The sequence below is a fragment of the Melanerpes formicivorus genome, unplaced genomic scaffold (assembly GCF_026170545.1).
Source record: "Melanerpes formicivorus ecotype bairdi unplaced genomic scaffold, bMelFor1.0.p_v2 SCAF_270, whole genome shotgun sequence".
Taxonomy (NCBI): Eukaryota; Metazoa; Chordata; class Aves; order Piciformes; family Picidae; genus Melanerpes; species Melanerpes formicivorus.
The window spans coordinates 215,998-232,205 of NW_027142622.1; the positions used below are offsets into that span (position 1 = coordinate 215,998).

Consider the following 16,208-nt stretch of genomic DNA (forward strand, 5'->3'; position numbering starts at 1 on the left):
AGGAAAGCGTTAGGCGGGGGCGGGCGGGCAGCCACCTACGAAGGAGAGGCTCGGCAAGAGAGAGACGAGACAGCGAAAAGGGCTCGGGCGGGAGAAGGCTGCGGGAGGACAGAGGGCACAGGGTTCCCGTGAGGCGAAATGAGAGCAGAGAGGAAAGCACCAGCACAGCACACAGCTGCAGAGAAATGGCCAACGTTGGTGTTCACATGGGGACAGAGAGCTGCTGGCTCCACAGCACACAGCTGCACTCCATGCACCTCACACCTCAGAAATTACATTTATATTTACATGGGTTTTGCAGAGGGGACAGAAAGCTGCTGGCCCCACAGCACACAGCTGCACTCCATGCATATGACACAGGAAAAATGACCAACATTGAGATTCACATGGGCTTTGCAGAGAGGACAGAAAGCTGCTGGCTCCACAGCACACAGCTGCACTCCATGCATATGACACAGGAAAAATGACCAACATTGAGATTCACATGGGCTTTGCAGAGGGGACAGAAAGCTGCTGGCTCCACAGCACACAGCTGCACTCCATGCATATGACACAGGAAAAATGACCAACATTGAGATTCACATGGGCTTTGCAGAGGGGACAGAAAGCTGCTGGCACCACAGCACACAGCTGCACTCCATGCACCTCACACCTGAGACATGACCAACATTGATATTCACATGGGCTTTGCAAAGGGGACAGAAAGCTGCTGGCACCACAGCACACAGCTGCACTCCATGCACCTCACACCTGAGACATGACCAACACTGATATTCACATGGGCTTTGCTTGGGGAGAGAAAGCTGCTGGCTCCACAGCACACAGCTGCACTCCATGCATATGACACAGGAAAAATGACCAACACTGATATTCACATGGGTTTTGCAGAGAGGACAGAAAGCTGCTGGTACCACAGCACACAGCTGCACTCCATGCACCTCACACCTGAGACATGACCAACATTGATATTCACATGGGCTTTGCAAAGGGGACAGAAAGCTGCTGGCACCACAGCACACAGCTGCACTCCATGCACCTCACACCTGAGACATGACCAACACTGATATTCACATGGGCTTTGCAAAGGGGACAGAAAGCTGCTGGCTCCACCTCAGCACACAGCTGCACTCCATGCATATGACACAGGAAAAATGGCCAACATTGAGATTCACACAGATTTTCCAAGCAGAGCTCTCATTCCATATTTATTCTTGGGATTTCCCCTCTTTCTAAAAGTCCATTTTTAACACCTAATTGCCTCAGGGCAGACTGATAAGGTTGGCTTGCTAGAATAGGTACCCACAGCACTGCAGCAAGGTTTTTCTTTCTAGTCTGTTACAGCTCCATATTTAAAGTGCTTCAATAACCTAACAAGGTCATTTCTACTTGAAGGTTGGTTTGTTTTTTCCCAAAGAGATGTTCCCTCCTGGGGGAACTTGTTTTATTCACACATACCTAATAGGGTAAGTGTATAAATTATCATAGAATCAGCCAGGTTGGAAAAGACCTCAGAGATCATCAAGTCCAACCTGTGACCTAATAACTAACACCTCCTGGCAACTAAACCATGGCTCCAAGTGCCACATCCAATCCCCTCTTGAACACCTCCAGGGCTGGGGACTCCACCACCTCCCTGGGCAGCACATCCCAATGGCCAATTCTTCTTGCTGGGAAGAACTTTCTCCTCACCTCCAGCCTGAACCTCCCCTGGCACAGCTTGAGACTGTGTCCTCTTGTTCTGAGGCTGGGTGCCTCATGCTCATAGCCTGCTCCCTTCTCTGTAATCCATCTTTTCTCCACTGTATCTCTGTGCTGATTTCTGTATTCAGTGCTATACATCCCCAGGGGCAAAGCAACCTTTCAGTCCCTGGGTGGGTACAAGCCTCTGAAAAGGCTAAAACTCTCTATCCCAGCTCTCCACCCACAAGCTGTGGTGTGAAGTTAGAGGTGAGCCCTGTCACAGTGAAAAGGCAGCGATGCCTGGAACACCTCACACGGACAGAACACACACTTGGAGAGCATTCACTGGCAGACTTGTCCCAGAGAAGCACAGAGCAGAGGCAAGCCAGGATGCCATGCAGACAGCTGTGGTCCTGCAGGCTCAGCCTGTGAGCAGCGGTGGAGAATCTGAGCTGACATAAGTTACCTCAATGCTGCTGTACATATACTGCAACACATAACACATGCAGGAGGACAGAGAGGGCAAGGAGTAAGAATCCTTCTTGGATTTTTTTCACTACAGTGAATATTTTAGAAAGCAGCCAAGAAAATGTAATGCCAGTTGCTGATTTTGCCCTCATGCAGCATTCTCCTCACCCTCACTTTCTTTCCCTAGCTCACCGTGCCCAATAAACAGTGTCACAGTATCACCAAGGTTGGAAGAGACCTCGAGGATCATCGAGTCCAAGCTGTCACCACAGACCTCATGACTAAACCATGGCTCCAAGTGCCACATCCAATCCCCTCTTGAACACCTCCAGGGATGGGGACTCCACCACCTCCCTGGGCAGCACATTCCAGTGACGAACATTCCAGGATTACATCAAAGGGCAAACCCATTCCTGATACTCTTCCCACTCCACCTGTGGGTCTGCTGTGTGGTTCCAGTGGCATGGTGGAAGCAGCATCATGACCATTTTTGTGGCACCACGATGACCATCATGTGGTACCATGTAGCAGACCCACCTGTGGCACCACCTGTGAGCCTCTGAGAGAAGCAGAGTTGGAAAAGACCTCTAAGCTCATCGAGTCCAGCTGTCAGCACCACCATGGCCATCAAACTATGTCCCAAAGTGCCATGGCCACACATTTCTCAGGCACTGGGACAGACTGCCCAGGGAGGTGGTGGAGTTGCCATCACTGGAGGTCTTTAAGGAGAGACTGGATGTGGCACTTGGTGACAGGGTTTAGCTGATGTGGTGGTGTGAGGTCATAGGCTGGACTTGGTGATCTCAGAGCTCTTTTCCAGCCTCAGTAGTTCTTTGATTCTGTGATTCTTGGTCATCTTTTCTAACTACTCAGAGCAGTAAAAATAATAGTAATTGGGAAAAAAATAGGTAGGGAGACAAAACAATCTGTGGTCAACCTGTGTGGACCTCTCTCTCCCCACAAATGTCTGTCATTCAGGACAGGCACATACCACTCATGGGTTTGGGTCTAAGGTACACCTTGAGATGTTGAGGTCTTCTAATCCTTCAAAAAGAAAAACCCCAACCACACAACCTGTACAATTGTAACCCATTCCCTGGGGAGGAGTTTAGTCAAAAGGACTAAGCTTAGAGAGAGAGTTGGCATTTCCCCAGCAAATGATGGGAGTTACAATGATGTGAAGGCTGTGAAGGTGTTTACATTCCTGGCAAATTCTTCCTGGTCCACAGCCAGATACACTGAGAGGAAATCACAGAATTGTTAGGCTTGGAAGGGAGCTCCAGGCTCAGCCAGTCCCAACCCCCTGCCACGGGCAGGGACACCTCACACCACAGCAGGTTGCTCACAGCCACCTCCAGCCTGGCTGCAAACACCTCCAGGCAGGAGGCTTCCACCACCTCCCTGGGCAGCCTGTGCCAGGCTCTCACCACCCTCCTGCGGAACAACTTCTTCAGCCTGGCTGCAAACACCTCCAGGCAGGAGGCTTCCACCACCTCCCTGGGCAACCTGTGCCAGGCTCTCACCACCCTCCTGGGGAACAACTTCTTCCTCACATCCTATTTACAGGCAGCAGAGGTGGGATGGATGAGAAACCCCCAAGCCTTGTGAACATTCCTGAGCTAACTTTTCCTTGCTCATTTGTGACAGGCCTGAGGGTGTCACAGTTGCTGTCATAATTAAGTCACAGATGCTGTGCGTTTTTGGCAGTAGGGTGACACAGAAGTGCAGTGTTGCAGATGAGACAGACCCCAAGTAACACTTCTCATACACTGAAGAATTACTTATTTTGCAAGGATTTTGCACCAGAGCAAAAGGAGGAAGAAAAGAAAGAAGATTAGCAGAGGTATCCCTGCTTTTTTTCTCCCCTGTAGTAAAAAGGCAGGCCAGGAGGAGAGTCCAGCAGCAGGACTGAGCAATGTCTACTACCACCAGCAGGCTTATAGTTGAGGGTAACAAACTCCAAACTTCTGTACACCCAGCAACAAATAAATCAGGATGGAAACAGCTTCCCAAACCTGCTACTGAAATAGGACTGACAGCTTTACTTTTGTCCCAGTTCCTAGGTGGTGGAAAATAGTCCAACAGTGATGTGGAAGAGCAGCATCACTACCACAGTGCCAGCACTCCCACTGGTAAGCAAGTGCTTTCTGCTGCAGAGATGTCAACCCAGCTTATAGGGGAGAAGACCTCCCTCTTTCCCTGGAGGAAAAGAGAGCTATGGAAGCGTGGAGGTACTTCTGAACCAGGCTGCCTTTGGGATGAAGCTGCCTCTACAGCATTACTGATTTGAATGCTTACATAGTGAACACACAAAGCAAATGTTCTTGTGTGAAATGTCACAGAATGGTTTGGGTTGGAAGGGACCACAAGGATCATCCAGTTCCAACCCCCCTGCCATGGGCAGGGACACCCCACACTAGATCAGCCTGGCCAGAGCCTCATCCAGCCTGGCCTTAAACACCTCCAGGGACAGGGCCCCAACCACCTCCCTGCACAACCCATTCCAGGGCTTCACCACTCTCATGGGGAAGAACTTCCTCCTCACCTCCAGCCTGAATCTCCCCACCTCCAGCTTCATTCCATTCCCCCTAGTCCTATCACTGCCTGAAGTCCTACCACTACCTCCACCAGCCCAGGTTGCTCAAGGCCTCATCCAGCCTGGCCTTGAACCCCTGCAGGGTAAAATCCATCACAGCTTCTCTGGGCAACCTATTCCAGTGTCTCACCATGGTCATGGTGAAAGGTTTCTTCCTGATGTCAAATCTAAATCTAGCAGTTTGAAACCACTACCTCCTGTCCTGTCCCTCCATGCCTTTGCAAGAAGTCCCTCCCCAGCTCTTCTGTAGCCCCTTTAGGTTGTTCTAAGGTCTCCCTGGAGCCTTCTCTTCTCCAGGCTGTAGAGCCCCAACTCTCCCAGCCTGTCCATGTCATAGGGAGGTGCTGCAGCCCTCTGTCAAACAGTTACAGACAATTACACCCACATGTGGTGGAAGCACAGTTTGCTGCCATCCCCCTCGTGTAAAGGACAGGAACCTTCTGGTGAAAGTCTGGTTTTCTTCTCAACAAGCAGCCACTCAGACCCTGACTCCTAGTTAGGTGTTCAAGCAGAACATGCACAGAACCATGGGGTGTCTCAGGTTGGAAGGGACCTCAGAGACCATCCACTCCAACCCCCCTGCCATGGGCAAGGCACACCTCTCAAGTGGCATTCCTCTCTGTGTTGCTGGCGTCCATTTCTGTGTACATGTGCAAACACAGATCCTGCTTTGCAAATCCACCTTTGTCTTTTGGGTGTGGGGGGAGGGGGGAAGAGAAAAAAGAAAGAAGTGCCCAAGCTAGCCCACAGCAGCCACAGCAGAGAGGCAGGAGGTTTCAGGGCAGCCACCTGGTCAGCTTCCTGTGGTTTGGCTCCAGCAATCCAAGGCATTGCAGTCCATTGCTTCTCCTTCCCAGGCAGCGCTTTCACTTGGAAAATGTGGTCTCCTTTTCTCTATTTGGTTTCCATTTTATAAAACCAGTGTAAATCAACAAGCAGTGAGACAGACACACACTACACACACCGACATCAACCCATCTGAAAGTGACAGGACACACTGGAGGAGGGGGAAAACCAAAACCAACTGACATCAAGGGACTGGGAGGGGGCAAAGGGGGGGGGGGGGGGGCTGGACTTCAAGACAAAGAAATCAACACAAGAAAATACAACCACATAACAAAAAACATGTTACACTTTTACATAAACATCTATTTTAACCCCCAAAATATAGTTATAGCTGTGAAATGATGTGGCAGGGACGCAGGAAAATTGGACCAGCAGGTATACCTAGGCATGTGTCACTGTGTGGAGAAATGATCAGGTCCTGCTCAGAATTAAGTCTGGGGACTAATTTTCTTGGCAGTAACCATAAAGCAACAGGACAGTCCTTAAAGAAGTGATCCAGAGAGTCAGTGACTGCATGACCTGTGTGCACATCCCCACAGCTCAGCTTGCTTAAGGAGCTCACTGAAATAAGAACTTGCTAACAAAAATCCCTTGGCAGCATCAAGCAAGCGTCACTGCAAGGTCACCTTTCTGGAGACCCAAGAGAAGTGACTCATGGAAGGGTTTGGGTTGGAAGGGACCTCCAAGATCAGCCAGCTCCAACCCCTCTGCCACAGACAGGGACATCTCCCACCAGCCCAGCTTGCTCAAGGCCTCATCCAGCCTGGCCTTGAACACCTCCAGGGAGAGGGCATCCACAGCCTCCCTGGGCAGCCTGGGCCAGTGTCTCCCCACCCTCACCGCTGAGAATTTCTTCCTCATCTCCAGTCCAGGAAGAAATCCTGGGGGACAGGGCAATACACTTAGGAGGGAAGGGCAGGAACAGGGGTGAAATAAAAGGACAAAAATAAAGGAGGATAAAATAAAAGGACAAAAATGAAGTCTTGCTTTCAAAGACTGATTTGCTGTTCTGCTCTAGGAAAGAAGCAGCAAATAACTCCCCATGAGCCTGGCAAGTTTCACCGCAGTATGAGAGATCTAGTTGGGTAGTTTGCTTGCCATAAGGATTCAAGGTGGCATTTGTAGAAAAGGGCTTGAGGTTCAGTCAGGAGGAAGGTATAGAGGCAAAAAGTGGACAAATTCGTTTTACAGGCTCCTGGAGAGTCAATGTTCTCAACCACATTCGACACATCCCGGAGGGGTCAGCACTGTAGAGGAGCTGAGCATCTCAGGTCCTCCTGAAGCACCACACAGGTTGAGGGTTTATGCACAAAGACAGGGGGAAGGAAGGACAAGTTCTGCTGCCACTGGAAAGCTATCTACATCAGCCTGGGTAAAGCAGGGGGAATCTAAGCTGTCCTCAGCACACAGGAATATTCTGGCATCCCCTCCAGGTTCCCCCAGGGATTCTAATGCGGTTCTCGTAGCAGAACCCAACTCCACACATCGAAGTCAAGCGGTTAAAAGGTTACTGCACACGGAGTACAACACATCTTCCAGCAGCCACCCCCTGCCAATCTACAGGAAAAGCAGAGGGCTGCAGGGGCAGGCATGCAGAGGAGGGCTGAGGTGACATACCCCTGGTGTCTGGAGGGCCAGAGGGGTGATGCGGCGCTTCTCCCACTCGTTGGGGCGCGGCTCGGGTGTGGACTCCATGAAATTGCGCTTGAGCTCACTAATGCTAGCCTGGTGTTTCAGTAAGTCCTCCTGGGTCTTATCCAGCTCCTAGCGGCCCGCACGGAAACACAGGAGGACAAAACAGGGCAACAGAAGCAAACTTAACTGGACAAAATAACAACAAAGGGGGGAAAGAACAAACAAGCCGACGGAAAGCAAACCAAGGAAAGTGCCTTGTGTCTGAGGAGCTGCTTTGGGCTGCCTTAAACAGTTCAAGGCCAGAAGGGAACAACATTTGCTTAGTTTTGTGTCTGAGGAGCTGCTCTTTGGGCTGCCTTAAAACAGTTCAAAGCTAGAAGGGAACAACATTTGCTAGAAGGGAACAACATTTTGTGTCTGAGGATCTGCTTTGGGCTGCCCTAAAACAGTTCAAGGCCAGAAGGGAACAACATTTGCTTAGTTTTGTGCCTGAGGAGCTGCTCTTTGGGCTGCCTTAAAACAGTTCAAGGCCAGAAGGGAACAACATTTGCTTAGTTTGTGCCTGAGGAGCTGCTCTTCGGGCTGCATTGTAACAGTTTAAGGCTAGAAGGGGAACAGCATTTGCTTAGTTTTGTTTCTGAGGAGCTTTTCTTCTTTGGGCTGCCTTAAAACAATTTAAAGCTGTGGGGGAGAGATTTCCTTAGTTTTGTGCCTGAGGAGCTGCTCTTTGGGCTGCATTGTAACAGTTCATGGCTAGAAGGGCACAACATTTTGTGTCTGAGGAGCTGTTCCTTGGGCTGCCTTAAAGCAGTTCAAGGCTGTAAGGGGAACAAGGTGTGCTTGGCTTTGTTTCTGAAGAGCTTTTCTTCTTTGGGCTGCCTTAAGGCTGTAAGGCAAACAAGGTTTTCTTGGGTTTGTATTTGGAATGAGGACATAGTTTCTACCATATTGTAAAGCAAAAGCAATGTTGTGAATGGGGAAGACAGAACTACTTCCATCCAAAACACGAAGCCACCAGCACCTTAAAGCAGTCATCATTTCCAGTAGCTGCTTTTGTGTCACATCTGTGAGCACAGAAGCAAACATTTTGGGGTATTGCACAACTGAGGTGACTGAAGGCAGCTGTAAGAAAGATCAATCTAACTGATGAGGCATTGGGAACTCAGTCTTCAGTGAAGTATCACCAAAACCTGCTTAACCTCAGAGGCACTACTCACTGTGCCTAGCAGGTAGGCTTCAACTTACTGGAAGATTCCAGCCCAGACCATTCTGTGACTCTGTGATTAAAAAGCTTAATTCCATGTTTAAGACCCTGACAGCAGACACAGCACTGAAGCTGGGAGAGGTTTTGTGCATTCCAGTACTCAAGAGATGCTCTATCTAAACTGCACCTACGTAGGCAGGTTCCCCAGGGGACAACTGCAGAGTGCATACTGGATCCAGGCACTGGAACAGGCTGCCCAGAGAGGTGCTGCAGTCACCACCCCTGCAGGTGCTGAGAAATATGTGGCCATGGCACTTGGGGACAGGTGACTTTGATGGCCATGGTGGTGCTGGGGTGATGGTTTGACTCAATGCTCTTAGAGGGCTTTTCCAACCCAAACAATTCTGTGAATTAGATTTTGGGATGATCCTTTGAGGCTAAGCTGCAGCACCTTGGATCAAGTAACTGCAAGCTAGTCTGTATAGCAGCTACAGGAGCAGACATAAGGGTCAAGAGCTACACAGAAACACAACTGTTCTGGGAAGCAGGCAAGAATAGAGTCACAGAATCATTCAGGTTGGAAAAGCCCTCTAAGATCATGAAGTCCAGCCTCCCACTAGATCACAATGCTCAAGGCCTCATCCAGCCTGGCCTTGAACCCCTGCAGGGTAGGATCCTTCCCAGCTTCTCTGGGCAACCTGTTCCAGTGTCTCCCCATGGTCATGGTGAAAAGTTTCTTCCTAGTGTCAAATCTAAATCTAGCTTCTTCCAGTTTGAAACTGTTACCTCTTGTCCTGCCCCTCCATGCCTTTGCAAGAAGTCCCTCCCCAGCTCTTCTCTAGCCTCTTCAGGTACTGGAAGGCTGCTCTAAGGTCTGCCCACAGCCTTCTCCTCTCCAGGTTGAGCAAACCCAACTCTCTTAGCCTGTCTTCACAGGAGAGGTCCTGCAGCCCTCTGTTCATCTTTATGGCCCTTCTCTGGACCTGCTCTGACAGCTCCATGGCTTTCTTGTATTGAGGGCTCCAGAGCTGGACACAGTACTGCAGGTAGGGTCTCACATGAGCAGAACAGGAGGGGAGAATCATGTTCAGCCCTCGCAGCTCTTTGGTGCTGCACACCTAACTCTGCAAATATTCACACATGCACTTTGACTTCTAGAATGGTTTGGAAGGGACCTCCAAAGATCATCCAGTCAGCAGGCATGGCCTCCACTAGATCAGGTTGCCCAGAGCCCTGTCCAGCCTCACCTTGAATGTCTCCAGGGATGGAGCCTGAACTAGCTCCCTGGGCAACCTGTTCCATCACTGAGCACCAAGAACCTCTCCCCTTCTGAGAACTCAATACCTTCATGTTGTCCCAGGCTCAGTGCTTCACTCTGGGTCTAAGACTAAGACAGGAGACATTAAGGATGTCCCCATGAAGTGAGTCCTTGCTGAGTGAAGCTAAGACCTTATGCCAAAGAGCTTCTATCACGCCAGGGACGCTCGCAGCAATCACCTCTCGATGGTGAAACTTGGCTTGACACAAGGCACATTTCTTGGACTTGATCAAAGCACATTTATGCAATGCACACTTCCAGTGCTTTAGTAAGTTACACACAAGCAGAGTTTCAATAGTGATCAAAAGCTGCAAAAAGCCAAAAGTGTATTAGTTGGGTTACTGTGAGCTGTACATCTCCTTAGTGCTGATCAAAAGTAATGCCTGGGGGTTGTGACAAAGGGAATTATTTGCAGCCCCATCTGGATGAATACAACAGAGACAGCAGGAGGATTGTCTAACAACTCTTTGCTTGCTTGCTTATGTTATTAACCAGGAGGTAGATGACTCTGCTTAGTGCTGTAGACAGGCTGGATAAAATAATCCAGATCAACAGAAATGGGAATCTCTCCTTCAGTGACAAAGCACTGTGCATTAACCTGCAGCTCAAAGCTCATTGCTGCTGCTCAAAGCTCATTGCTGCTGCTCAAAGCTCATTGCTGCTACTTAGCTCCAAGGAACACCAAGCTTTAGGAGGCAAGAGTTACCTCCTTTTGTGGAGTGAGCAAAACAAAGCAGGGGTTTCAGAACCATATCTAAAAATTCCCTTTAAAAATGTGATCCTCACTGATACTTCTTACAGCTCCTAGACTCAATGAGCGTCAGAAGCAGCAGGAACTTTGCCATGCTTCTCCCAGTGCTGGCACCTCACTAACTCCATTTCCTCAGACAAAGCATTTGATGAACTGGTCAAAAACAGCAGCTCTGCTCAGCAGCAGATGCAAACACTGAGGAGTAATGGACAAAAAAATCCCATTTAGGATTATGAACTGGACTTGTGTGCTTGCTTTACCTGAACAGGGCTACGATTCCCAGCTCCTACCTCAAAAACATCTGGCAAAAATATACCAAAGGTACATTCTGCATCCAAGCTGAGAGCTTTGTTTGGTTTGCTTCCATTTGGTTTTGTTTTGGCAGGTTGGTTTTTTTTGGGGGGGGGGTTGGATTGTGGTTGGCTTTTGGTTGGCTGGTCGGAGTCAGTTGGGTTTGATTGGATTTGGGCTGGTCAGCTTTGGGTGGTTGGTTGGGTTGTGGTTGTTTGAGTTTGGATGAGTTTTGCTGGTTGATGGGGTTTGGTTGTTTGGTTGGGTAGTGGTTTTCTGGTTGGGTCATGGTTGTTTAGTTGGGCTTGGTTGCTTGGTTTGGTTGTTTGAGTTTGGTTGGGGTTTGCCTGGTTGGTTGAGTTTGGTTGGGTCATGATTGTTTATTTGGGTTTGGTTGGGTTTGGGCTGGTTGGTTGGTTTGGTTTTGGCTGGTTGGTGGGGTTTGGTTGTTTGGGTTTGGTTGGGATTTGGCTGGTTGGTTGGGTTTGGGCTGGCTGGTGGGGTTTGGTTGGTTGGGTTTGGTTGGGGTTTGGCTGGTTTGGTTTGGGCTGATTGGTGGGGTTTGGGGTTTGGCTGATTGATTGGTTGGTTGTTTGGTTTTGTCTGGTGAGGTTTGGTTGGGGTTTGGCTGGTTGGTTGGTTTTGGCTGGTTGGTGAGGTTTGGTTGGGGTTTGGCTGTTTGGTTTGGTTTTGGCTGGTTGGTGAGGTTTGGTTGTTTGGGTTTGTCTGGGGTTTGTCTGGCTGGGTTTGGTTGGGTTGTGGTTGTTTGAGTTTGGATGGGTTTTGCTGCTTGATGGGGTTTGGCTGCTTGGTTGGGTAGTGGTTTGCTGGTTGGGTCATGGTTAGTTGGGTTTGGCTGCTTGGTTGGTTTAGTTTGCTCGTTTCGAGTTTTGTTGGGGTTTGCCTAACTGATTGAGTTTGGTTGTTTGGTTGGGTCATGATTCTTGGTTGGGTTTGGGTCGGTTGGGTTTTGGCTTGGTTGGGCTTTGGCTTGGTTGGGTTTTGGTTGGGTTTGGGTTGGTTGGGTTTTGGCTTGGTTGGGTTTGGCTTGGTTGGGTTTTGGCTTGGTTGGGTTTTGGCTTGGTTGCATTTTGGTTGGTTGGGTTTTGGTTGGTTGGGTTTTGGTTGGTTGGGTTTTGGTTGGTTGGGTTTTGGCTTGGTTGGGTTTGGGTTGGTTGGGTTTGGGTTGGTTGGGTTTTGGCTTGGTTGGGTTTTGGTTGGTTGGGTTTGGGTTGGTTGGGTTTTGGTCGGTTGGGTTTTGGTTGGTTGGGTTTTGGTTGGTTGGGTTTTGGCTTGGTTGGGTTTGGGTTGGTTGGGTTTGGGTTGGTTGGGTTTTGGTCGGTTGGGTTTTGGTTGGTTGGGTTTTGGTTGGTTGGGTTTTGGCTTGGTTGGGTTTTGGTTGGTTGGGTTTGGGTTGGTTGGGTTTTGGTTGGTTGGGTTTTGGCTTGGTTGGGTTTTGGTTGGTTGGGTTTTGGCTTGGTTGGGTTTGGGTTGGTTGGGTTTGGGTTGGTTGGGTTTTGGTTGCTTGGTTGGGCTTTTTGGGGGTGGGGTGGTGTGTCTTCATTTCTCTTTTGTTTTCATTCTGTTGCTGCTGGCTTTAACTTAAACTCGGCGAGTCTCATGCTGACATGCAACGTTTCCAAGCGGGCTTTCCCCCATGCACCTCATGCATTGTGTCCATAACAGCCTGCAGGTGCCCTCCCACCCCATCCCATGCAGCCTGGCAGCCTGTGAGAAGGGGAGAGTGTTTTCTTGTGCTATATACAAACCTCCAACATTAAATTGCTATGTCTGACATAAATATTTTCCCCGTCTACTCTGAAGGAATTGCTCTGTGAAAGCAAGCCACACACAAACAAACAGACAAATGGATTAACAGGCAACTGAAGGCAAAAAGAAACCCCAACAGAAAATGCACCACCGAGTCACCCTCAAAACCAGGCAGCTAAGATGGAGGAAATAAAAGGGTGAGGTGAAAAGGCACTAAATCCACAGAAGGTTCAGGCTGCTAGCAGGGCAGGCAGCTCCAGCCAGGGTAAGTTGTGAATAAACAAGCAGGCACCTGCTGCTCTGCTTCCTCCTCTTCGGATCCCACCTATGGGAGCACGTGGCAAAGGACCAAGAAAAGGAGCTGTTAGCAGAGGCTCCCAGAGCAAGGCAGAGGCTTCATCTCTTTGCAGTGCTGCACAGGGTGCTGCATGTTACAGACCTTCTCTGGCCCGGCCCCGGCTGCCGACACTCTACACCACTCGGCTCTTCCTTCACCTATATTGGCGCAGAATGGCTGAAGGCATATTTGGCATAAGTGGCATGACAAATGGAAGCTTCACACTGGGCCCCCTCTCTCTTGCTCTACTTTGCAGTGTTCTCCCAGGTGGAAATTCAAGAATGAGCAAATTAAAAGAGAAACCAACAATGACATGTGTGTAGCTTCAATGGGAAGCACCTTGCACTCTGTAAGAGGCTGATGGGCAGATGGAGTCCGATGCATGAGTTCTTTTGGTGAGAGGGCTGAGGAGTCGAGGCAGACACCTGAGGGCTGTGTTTACAAACTGCAGGCATGGTTCTGAGAGTGTGGCTGCCTTGGGATCAGTTATTTGCACTCCATCCCTCTTCTTAGGGCAGTATATTCCTCCTCAAGCTGCACTGCACTCTGCTGGAAATGAGAGCTCATTTCCCTACCAGTGCTCTGCATGCCTTAAAGGAACAAGCTTCTATAAAAAGCAAAGCACCTCCCATTCCTTCCAGAGCTACAAACACCATCTGCTCAGCTTAGGAGAAGATGCACTTGGGACTCAACCCTGTGCAAGCACAGCAATCTGAGGAGGAGTTCCCTTGCTGCCCTTTGGGTTGTGGCTTGGGTGCTGTGTGCATGCACACGGGGTGGCACAGAGCACATCTGGATGCACTTCTCACTGCTCTGGGGTGCTGGATTACATTTATCTTACACATGATGGACTGAATCAGGCTACAGAAGATTTGAGGAAGGCTTTAAAGTCGTGGTTTTCATTCTTTTGAGCCTGAGGCTGGTGTTTTTAATGGCATCACCTCGTATTTGGCTTCTTTTCCACAGGCATCTGGCATTGGTTTCATCGCTTCAACAAACTCTGTTAAGTGTAACATTAAACCCTGGGTTTGACGGTGGTTTGGTTTTGTTTCTGCTTTTAAGATCAAAACAAAAGATGTGTTCATTTTTCTGGTGACATTAAGGCCATTTTGTCAGCCCCTCCAGGTGATCAGAGCAATCTGTCAGTGTGAGAGAGGCTTCTGCACAGCAGTGTTCAAAGGGAATTGCAAGGAAGGCTCAGACTCCAGTGATTAAAAGTCTGACGCAACCTGCAGCCCCGGCTAATGAAGGCAATCAGTCTCCTCAACTGCTGCTAGAGATTAATCAAAGCACTTCAAAAGAAGATGTTTTCTTAAGCAAAAAAAAACTTAAATCATTTTAAACAACAACCAAAGAAGCCCCAGTGAACAATAAAGGAAAAGGCAGCCTTGGAGAGGCTCAGCTTTGCACCCCCCCTGGCAGAGCAGAGAGAGCTGCAGTGTGTAACAAGAAGAAAGCTGATCTGAAAGCATTCCCTGTGCCCTGGACTCAGCTGTTAGGGATTTCTCTTTCCAGATCTGTGTAGATCCTTGGAGATGTGCACTTTCAGGCAAACCAACAGTGCAAGCAGCACATCCTGCAGAGAGTGCCTAGGCCCAGCCTCTCTCTTGTTGCACAGCACTCTTCACTACTCAGATTTGTGCACCTGGAAACATTTTTGAGCTACAAACTGCCTCTAGCTGCAGTGCAGTATCTGTGGAACCTAATGAGAGGATGCATGCTGTAGGAATTCAGGCAAACAAACCAGCAGGGAGCTAGTGACTGGAAATCCTGCAAGGGGAACTTGGCACAAGCAGCACAAGTAAGGAGGAAGCAGAGATCCATGGGTGTGCTTATCTGGGTGCAGGGGGGTAGGTAGACATAGCCCTGGAGGAGGAAGTGTGCAAAACCAAGCAAGCCTCCGGGAGAGCGAGCAGAAGAGCTATATGTAAATGTCGGCACTCAGGCACGAAAGTTACACAGCTCCTCTTCCTCTGCCTTCTCACTTCGGTCACTGCCACTAGAGGCACTAAAGGAAGTGACCTTAGGCTCCAGGTAGCAGAGGGACAGAGCGAGAGGAAGGGAAAAGGTGAGCGAAAAGGGAATGGACTGGAAAGCAGACAGAAGCAGCACGAAGATAAGGAGAAAAGAGGGGATGAAGGAGGGAGAGGTAATAGGAATATAGTGCTGAAGGGCAGGTGGGAGGAAAGAGATGCACACATCAGGAAGGCTGGGCAGGGTGATATAGCCATCCTCATCCAGGAGAGAACGGCAGCGGAAGGGGAAGCATCTGAACAGGCTGAGCGAGACACACAGCTCAGCGCCTTTGTAGGCATCTGGCAGGACTCTGCCCTCCACAGCAGGGGAGCCTGCACTAGCTAGGGGCCTCATGGAGTCAAAGATGTTCAGTGAAGCTGTTTCATTTGTGTTATGGTCTGGTGTTTCTTTCAGGGAACTGCACTCTGAGGTGTCTGTCATGGTAAGGAGGGGCTCCCCTAAGGGATCTTCCTCTGAGATGTCTGAAAGCATGTCCACCTCGGGGACAGGGGAGAGGTGTCTGAGGTGGGATGAGACAGGATGGATGGGCAGTGATGATGATGAGTGTAGGTGGCTGAGCTGAAGAAAAAAATTCTGTGCAGAGTGACAAATGAAAGCACAACAAAATGCAAGTTTGAAGGCACAAGAAGAGGGGAAAAAAGAGAAATTCTTGGTTAGTGAAAATTCTGCCTTAGAAGCAGGGGTAGCTCTGCTAACACCACAGAAATGCCAGCTAGGAACAGAAATCCCCTGGTGTTTCACAAGCAGCCAGCTTGTTTACTTCACTGGCTTATGAAAGGAACCCACTCCCAGTGGCTTGTTCTCAGGCTGTACAGAACTGTGCCTGTTTGAACTGCAGAACTCTGGAAGCCTTCCCTTCCAGCAGATGGGAGCACACAGACGTTCTGAGCTGTGGCAGAGAGGTCAGGGGACAGGGCAGTGCAGGCAAGAGAAGCTGGCACTTGGGTTCTTGGGTTCAGAAACATTTCCTCTCAGACTTCAAGAGAGCCAGACAGGAAAAATCTCTGCTAGAGGGGAAAGCAAGCTGCTCACAGAATGGGCAACAAACCTCCACTGAACAGCTTCCTGGAATAACAGCCCAGAAAAATGGGGTTTGGGGATTGTTTTCTTTCTTTTGGTTAAAATATTGATAGCTATTGATAAATATTGATAGCTATGGATAAATATTGATAGCTATTGATAAATATGGATAGTTATGGATAAATATTGATAGCTATGGATAGATATTGATAGCTATGGATAGATATCTCACTTTGAAACCAAGGGAGTATCATC

General features: G+C 49.3%; 1 protein-coding gene across 1 annotated transcript in view; it reads right to left on the bottom strand.

The window, feature by feature from the left end:
* The window catches only part of LOC137458674 (band 4.1-like protein 2), a 90,353-nt gene that overhangs the window by 17,622 nt on the left and 56,523 nt on the right, over positions 1-16,208 (bottom strand). The window contains 2 exon segments of the mRNA XM_068170027.1: positions 7,208-7,354; positions 12,559-12,621. Of these exon segments, the coding sequence (XP_068026128.1) occupies positions 7,208-7,354; positions 12,559-12,621 (210 nt within the window).